Below are 8750 nucleotides of genomic sequence, written 5' to 3'. Positions count from 1 at the left end.
TGATTGTGGTGGTGAATACTACGGAAGATATGACGGCTCAGGTGAGCAACGTCCCGGGCCCTTTTTGCTCTTTTCCTAGAGAAGTGTGGTATTGTTCCGCAATACACCATGCCAGGCAAACCTAGCATGAATGGTGTTGCAGAGCAAAGGAACCAAACTCTTAAGGACATGGTGAGAAGTATGATTAGTCATTCTTCCTTGCCTGAATCACTCTGGGAAGAAGCCTTAAAGACCGCAGTGTACATCCTTAATAGGGTGCCAAGCAATGCAGTTAACAAAACCCCATATGAAATTTGGACTGGGAAAAGGCTCTGTATAAAGCATTTGCATATTTGGGGATGTCCAGCTGAGGCGCGACCTTATAGGCCGCATGAAAGAAAATTGGACTCAAGGACAATTAGTTGCTACTTTGTTGGTTACGCTAAGTGTTCACGGGGGTACAAGTTTTACAATCTTGCATCAAGGTCTATTTTTAAAACGGAAAATGCGAGATTTCTTGAGGATGTTGAGTTTGGGGGGGAGGAAAGGGAGATATTAGAAATGTTGCTTTTGATGAGGATTCTGTAACTGACAATGATTAGGTCTTTGTATCTATTATTGTTCAAGACACAATTATAGTACAAGAGCACAATAAGAATCCTACTGTAGATCTAATTACAGTACGAAAAAACAATGAGAATATCGTTGTTGCTCAAGATGCTGCTACAGTACAGGAAAATGATGAGAATCCTCATTAACCCCAACCCATACAGCAAACTCAACAACCTCAAGAAGTGTCATTAAGGAGATCCAATAGAAAAAGGAGAAAATTCATCTATGGTCTCAAACAAGCTTCCCGTTAATGGTATCACAAGTTTAATTAAGTCATTACCTCATGGTTTTGAGGTAAATATTATAGATGAATGTGTATACCGCAAGTTCAGTGGGAGTAAATACATCCTTTTGGTCTTATATGTTGATGACATTCTACTTGCTAGTAACGATATAGGCTTGTTGCATGAAACTAAGAAATTTCTATCGGACAAATTCGAAATGAAAGATCTTGGTGATGCCTCTTTTGTATTAGGAATCGAGATACTAAGAGATCGCTCTCAAGGTATTCTTGGATTATCACAAAAGAACTATATCGATAAGATTTTAAATAGATATGGCATGGAAAGTTGTAGACCAATGGACACACCCGTAACTAAAGGAGACAAGTTCAGTCTCAAATAATGCCGTGAAAATGATCTTGAGAGGACAGCAATGCATGATAAACCTTATGCATTAGCACTAGGGAATTTAATGTATGCTCAAATCTACATACATCCCGATATATCATTTATAGTGGGAGTGTTGGGTAAATACTTGAGCAATCCAGGCATGGATCATTGGATAGCTATTAAACGCGTAATGCGTTATCTAAAGAGAACAAAGGATTACATGCTTGCTTATCGGAGATCAAAAAATTTTGGAGATCATTAGGTACTCTGATTCCGATTTCATGGCATATGGTTGCGAAACTTTGTCATTGAGCTTCATATAGTAGATGACATTGAAAGGCCATTAAAGATATTTTGTGACAATAAGTCAGCAGTATTATACTCCAATAATAATAAGAGCTTGACAAAATCGAAGCATACAAACATCAAGTTCTTAGTTGTCAAGGAGAAAGTTTAAGAAAAACAAGATTTTCATAGGACATATAGGAACAGAGTATATGCTAGCAGACTCAATAACCAAGGGATTGACCCCTAAAGTCTTTCATGAGCACACTGCTCGGATGGGTGTCAACATTTGTGATGCCTTGGTTTAGTGGGAGTTTATTTTATGCTATATGTCCTATGACAGATATTGAGTTATTTTTCTGCAAAATTAAGTTGATGGTTTATTTAATGTTATATGAAATGTTCATTTTGCAATATTTGTATTGTGTTTGATCTCAATAAAGTTGGACCAGTTGGAAATAGACATGCATGAGATCACTTGGCATGTAATTTCCATATTACTCATCTAAATTTGATCTATGTCGTTAAGTATATTAGGATGGTCATTGGCGTGGTTTAGTCACGACATTTAATGTGATAAAAGTTGCGGTAGTTCCATATCTAATGTATGAGACGGACCAGATTGTTAAAGTAACGAGAGAAATAGCATTTAGATGCGAGCATAAAGTTTATAAGATGTGATTATGTTAAGAAAGAATATATGTATAGCTCAAGTGGGAGATTGTTAGGAAATTATTTAATTTCCTAACTTATTTGTGGGCAATACATATATCAATTATGATCACGAATGATGCTATTTCAAATTAAATGACTTATATAATGATGATCTCATTTATTGTTATAAATGCTAATTGAATAAGTCATTATTACTTTTGATTTGGAATTAAATGAGAATAAAACCGGATATTATCTTTTATTCTTTAGATAATTATCTTTTTTGGATTTTAGATATATTATCTTTTGGGCTTTAGATACTATTTTATTTGGGTTTTAGGGTTTAATGAGTGTCATGCTCAAATATAAATATACCTTCAGGGTTTCGGTCCCCAATATACCAAAGCCGCCTTTGTTGCTCTTTCTCCATCAAAAGAGTTACAGTTCAGCCGCCTAAGAATACAGAAGGCTTTGGTTGAGGAAGATCGAAAGAACCATAAAATTCAAATTTTTCCATCAATTTCTGACTCTTATGATTTCAGGTACGCTTCCGCATTATAATATTTTGGTGATTCAATATAGATGATCTGGGTTATTGAAATTAATTTGTTCCAACAAGAGAGAGAGAGTGTGTTGGTAGTGCTAAATTGCTAATGTAATACCCCTAGGCTAATTTTTTTCGGGTGATTTCTTCCAAACCCATGGCAATTTTGTGGGTAAGTTACCCTTGTATATGTGTCTTCATCTCAGCCATTGATCAATAAAATTTTCAACCTTTCATTAATACATTCATTGATAATAGTAATAGCCTTTAATGAACATATACTATAACAAATACTACATTAATTATTGTATACATATACTATATAATGTATTGGGGAACATTTATAATTACTCAAACTTGTTTTTCATTTTATAAAATACCCTCCATCAGTTTCTGAAATTCAACATGCATGTCGCACAAGCCTTTAAATCATGTTTCACTTCCTGGAAAACGCATAGAACCCACTGCCCGGTGGTAATTCCGCCTTCGTTCTATACCCAGTACCGAACCCTGAAATTTGTTATCCTTGAACCCACAACCGAACCCTGTTTGATTTTTTCACCTTCGTTCGATACCCAGCGTCCATTTAGCAAGAATGATATCCTTCGAGTAAGAGGTTCCGGAACTGGTACTCTGCTTTCGTCGGATTGGCGTCGACGTCAACTGAGGAGAGGGCGAACGCTAAAGTGATGTGGCTCCGATAGAGAAATTTGTAGCAGAACTTCTGCTAGATCCGAAGCTGTGGCTGCTGGAAGCTAGTTTACCAATAATCAATTTTCGGCTGCCTTTTAATTAGGTGCGTCGGATTAGGTACAAATCACCTCCCTCCGACTCCGACAGTGCATTTTTTTTCCGCCGAAGCTCAACCTCTGCTTGTCATCAAGGTATGTCCAGATTAGTTCAATTCAGATGATAGTCTATGGCTTTTTAATGGTTCTCTGTTTAGGGTGTTGGGTTGCTATCCTTGAATTTGGAAATTAAGTTACTTTATCTAGTTCTATGCTGTGGCTAGGTTTGGGGAATTGAAATTTAATTGGGTTAGTGTAATTGGATTTGGTTCATTTAATTTTACATGCAGCTTATTTTAGCTTCCCTTCGTTGTTGCCATTGGCTCCGTTTAGTGACAATTTTGGGTAAAATTATGGCAGGGGTTAAATTATGTCCATTAACGAGGATGATGTGAAGAATGATTCTGATAATGATTTGGGTGATGATTTCGATTATCAACCGAATGCAGAAGACAATGCTGAAGACGACGATGTGGATTCGCTGGATTCTACTAGCAAGAGTGAAGAAGTTTGTGGGGTAAAAAGAATAGCAGATCTAATGGTGGAGGATATTTGGAACCTGGAGTTTAGGACAGAGGATGAGGCCTGCCAGTTTTATAACGCTTATTCTTGTTGGCATGGATTTGTAATGAGGAAGGACGACGTGGTTAGGGATAATCAAGGTCGAATTATTAGCAGGCAACTTGTTTGCAACAAAGAGGGCTGGAGAAATATGAGGTATCTTGATATGGATGATAGATCAAGGGAGGCAAGGTCGCTAACGCGAACCAAGTGTCCAGCTCGGCTTAGGGTAAAGCTTGACTACGGCTGTGGTAGATGGAAGGTATCATGTTTTGTTGAATCTCACAACCACGATCTGACGCCACCCCAATTTGCGCATCTGGTACCGGCCAATCGTCGTCTCACTGTGAGTGATAGAGTCCAAGTGGAAAATCTACATAATTTTGGTGTCAAGAGCTGCCATATTATGGGGTATATTGCATTCCAGAAGGGTGGATATCGTCATGCTGGCTTCACACGGAAAGATTTGTACAACCACATCGATCGCTATCGTCGGGCAAAAGTTAAAAACGGGGATGCCAATGCGGCAATAAACTATTTGATTGGCAAGTCAAACAACGATCCGCTGTTCTTTGGAAAGTATACGTTCACTAGTGACGAAAGGCTGGAGCATATTTTTTGGGCAGATGGGCAGTCGATTATCGACTATCACTGCTTTGGAGATATTGTTGCCTTTGATTCAACCTACAAGAAGAATAAATACAACAAGCCTTTGGTCATTTTCTCTGGATGCAATCATCACGGGCAGACTGCTATATTCGGCTCCGGCCTACTTTCCGATGAAACCACAGAGACATATAAGTGGTTGTTGGAAACCTTTGTTGAAGCGATGGGTGGGAAAAGTCCAAAAGCAGTAATAACTGACGGAGACCTTGCCATGCGAGATGCAATCAAGAATGTTCTGCCTGATGCGACCCATCGGTTATGCGGCTGGCATCTGCAGAGAAATGCATGTGAAAATATAAAGAATCCTAATTTCCTACGCGATTTTAAGGGTCTTATATACGACAACAACGACCAGAGTGACTTTGATCGGAGATGGACAGCCATTCTGGATAAGCACAACCTTGTTGGCAGTACCTGGATGGAGAAGACGTACGAAACTCGTGAGATGTGGTCCCATTGTTTCCTCCGGGATAAGTTTTTCGGTTACATAAGGACGACATCACAGTGTGAAGGTATAAATTCTCTCATCAGATTTTATGTTAATCGCAAGAACACCCTCATTGACTTCATGCATAACCTGGATAGGGCCTTAAAGGAGTATAGAAACAATGAATTAATAGCTGACTTTAAGTCTCAGTGCTCAGAGCCTGTGATGATTACCTCATTGGAGGTATATGAAAGATCTGCATCATGTTATTTCACGCGAAACATTTTCAAGGAAATTCGTAATGAGATTCAGAGGGCAGGGGCTTTGAATATAACGGTACTAAGCACAACCTTGGACAAGGTAGAGTTCAGTGTGACTGCTTTGGGAGACCCGGCCAAAGATCGCCGGGTGGAAGTCGATAGAGGTAAGAATCTGTTCTCATGCTCGTGCAAGCTGTTTGAATCACGTGGTATTCCCTGTAGTCATATCTTCTGTGCCATGAAGTTCGAAAACATACTTGAGTTTCCAGATTCGTTGATATACAAAAGGTGGACAAAGAATGCAAAGAACGAATTTATTAGCACAGATATGCCTGTGAATGATGACATCGAAAGGGTCTTAAAGTTTCGAGTTGGAGCGTTGGCATCGAATTGCAACAAGCTGTGTGATATTGCTTGCAAGGATCTTGCAGACTTTGATGAAGTCCAGTCTGAACTTGTCAATTTAGTTATCCGCCTGCAGTCACGCAAACAAGGCAAGTCAACTCCTAATGTTAACGTGGAAGGCATCAACGATCCATTCGTTGTCAAAAGCAAAGGAGCCCCTTCCAAGAGGTCTTCTTGGAGGAAGAAGAGAGCATGCTCTAATTGCCACAAGTACGGTCATTACTACAAGCGCTGTCCAGATCTGATGCAGCATAGTGTGGAAGGTAACCCTCGCGATCGATCATACGGCAATGCATCAGCCAAAGACTCAGGTTTTAGTCCAGAAAGGTTTGGTAATTCTTCAAGGTCGTTCTCAGTTAAGTCCGAACACCACTCAGGACCTAATACCAAGGTACGATCTGTTTATTCGAAATAGGCTCCTGCTGTGAAAATCTTGTTCGGTGTGTGTCCCTTTAAAAACCATTAAACTATGTGAATGTTCCTTTGTTTGGGCAGCCTTTTAAAAAGGGTGGAACAAGGAAGTTTAAGGCGACGGGTATGAGGAACCGGAAGGGTAAAGACAACACTTTTGTTGAGGTAATTTTTTTGAATATAAACATCTAATTTCCGTGTCATGAACTGGCTAAATTAATGATGGTCTCGGACTTCTTGTCTAAAAAAAAAAATTTATAAAACAGCGGAGCCTCCATGAAAGCAGCGAATCCATTGACATCACGTCCACGAATGGTGTTTTCAATAAAAATCTCTACTCGTTAACACAGGTGTGATGCGTAAAACTCCTCTTTACCACTTTGCGATGAATGACCATTATGGTTTTATGCATGATTATAGTATCTGATTGGGGATTATGATGTTATCAGCATGTGAAGGAGTCACAGCAGGAGAAGAGACATTCATTCAAGAACTATGAATGCGTTAATGATGTCGTTGATGATAAATGTGACACACGACATTTGCAGATCGATGTCCGAGATCCGTTAACATCGTCATTGCCTTGTGGCAACAAACAAGGATCGTACATGGCATTGTTCGCGTCGATGCACAGGACACTTTGACCATTTCAAGGAATTAGTCTTCTGAATTTAGTGCAATGCAAGTATAATTGGTTCTAAAAGCATGATCTATCCTGATTTACTGACCGCAATGTATTAGTCACTGCTTGGTATTGAGGAGTTTTTAGTTCTAGTTATTTACTTTTAGTATGAACAGTGCTGTGTTCTTGTTGCAGTAAATTGCGGTTGACTTTTGGGTAACGATTTGCAACCATTGTGATTATGCAATTCAGTTGATCAATTAGAGTTGTGTAAATTGATTTTTTCCCTACTTAGTCCATTATGATGACAATAATGAATATGCATGTGTTTTGCTTACATTGCTGTATTTTAGTTGAAGTTTATTGTGGTTGCATTTGGAGTAAGGATTTCCTACCATTGTGGTTATGCAATACAGTTGAAAAAATAGAGCTGTGTTAGTTGAATTTTTTTCCTATCTTATTGCATTTGATTTACCAACCAAATTATTTGATTGAATGGCTTGTAGTCTGCTAGGTTGAATTGTTCTTAGATGGTTACGAATCTCTTTTGTAACGTTGAGTTTCTGAATCTACTTTGTTACTATGGATTTCTTGTATTCATTGAAAATTTTATTTAAGGGAAAATGGCACACTGCGTATGAGAGCAGTTTGAAATATATATAGATATATGAAGCAGATAGTTTGTAAACAGAAACACATTTTTATTCGCTCATATCATAGTCTCGATTGTTAGGTTCAATAACATTTTGTGGTTGTTAAGTCTTACATACTGACTGAATTTAACACTAGAAACAATAAATGTTTGAAACACTGCGGACATTTCCCTTAAGTTGTACAATAACGAATCTTTCTATGTTCTCAGCTACTTGACTACGGCATGATTTTACTTTGACAGGCAGGGTTTTCCTTCCTGGCATTGAGAGCTTCAATATTTCCAGAATGTAGTCATCCAGCATACGTAACATTGTTTACTATTATGACCTGATATTAATAAAACTCATCACGACAGCTATACACATTAGATGAATCAAAAAAATTAATTAATTCAGTAAACATCAAAAAAGGATCCACGAAACTGCTAGTTACCCTTTATCCTTTGGGTTCTAGGTTCTTCATCAATTTCCTTTCCCAGTGTTCCTCCTACATACACAACAACAGCCTATGTTAAATATAAGTATATAAATTCAAAGAAATACATCACATGGACCAACCATACATTAATCAGATTATTTTAATAGCTCTACTGCATGCGCCCAAACACCATCCGAGACACTTGTACTCTAAATTACAACAAGAAGCATCCTTTTTTTTACCTCTAGACGGATTTTCTTCTGTGGGAAAATGAACGGGTGCAGCAACACAAGTGCCTAAGTTGGTTTGGGAATGGTACTTCTCATTTTCACCATCTGCCTGATCTCTTGGGGGAGAAGCAACGTCATCTGTTCCCTTCGCGCATCCTCGTCGTGCATTGAGATGAGATATGGTTAGTGTGTCAAGCCGACCCCCACAGAAGACGTTCCTTGTTCGGCTTAGTGGGAATGAGTATCAACTCCAATTTTGTCGGAGTTACCAACTGGTGACGGAATGAAAGTCAGACGGAGGAATGTAGATGATAGTGTTTGGTTAAATGAAGGTTGGTTTGCACTTCCTGAGTTCTTAGGACTAAAACATGGATATTTTGTGGTTTTCAAGTACATGCTAAATCCTTATACGAATTACTTGTGATCCACTTTGAGTAATGCAAAGTTTGACTAGTCAAGTTTGAAATGTTTTCATAACGACCAGCAGGAAGTGATACGGAAAATTATTTCCCACATCCGGTGCTCGTGATGGAAACCGATCAACCTCGAAATTTCAATCATCTATTCACTCAGTAGTGTCATAAGGAATTCATCACGGATTAACCAGTGTACAAAAAAACAACA

General features: G+C 38.5%; 1 protein-coding gene across 1 annotated transcript; it reads left to right on the top strand.

Moving 5' to 3' along the window:
* The first annotated feature begins 3843 nt into the window (after nucleotides 1–3843).
* On the top strand, nucleotides 3844–6847 carry LOC112803661 (protein FAR1-RELATED SEQUENCE 5-like). The gene is made up of 3 exons (XM_025847144.1): nucleotides 3844–6183; nucleotides 6288–6368; nucleotides 6653–6847. Exons 1-3 carry the CDS (start codon nucleotides 3844–3846, stop codon nucleotides 6845–6847), a joined length of 2616 nt encoding a protein of 871 aa, XP_025702929.1.
* The last annotated feature ends 1903 nt before the right edge of the window (nucleotides 6848–8750 follow it).

Source organism: Arachis hypogaea, chromosome 5 (assembly GCF_003086295.3).
Source record: "Arachis hypogaea cultivar Tifrunner chromosome 5, arahy.Tifrunner.gnm2.J5K5, whole genome shotgun sequence".
Classification (NCBI taxonomy): Eukaryota; Viridiplantae; Streptophyta; class Magnoliopsida; order Fabales; family Fabaceae; genus Arachis; species Arachis hypogaea.
Note: the sequence above shows the minus strand (reverse complement) of the source record. Positions and strands in the feature narration are given on the sequence as shown.

Coding starts and splice junctions, on each gene's coding strand:
- LOC112803661 (XM_025847144.1), top strand. CDS start 3,844: ATGTCCATTAACGAGGATGATGTGAAGAATGATTCTGATAATGATTTG. Junction 6,184..6,287: donor ACTCAGGACCTAATACCAAG/GTACGATCTGTT, acceptor TTGTTTGGGCAG/CCTTTTAAAAAGGGTGGAAC. Junction 6,369..6,652: donor AAGACAACACTTTTGTTGAG/GTAATTTTTTTG, acceptor TGATGTTATCAG/CATGTGAAGGAGTCACAGCA.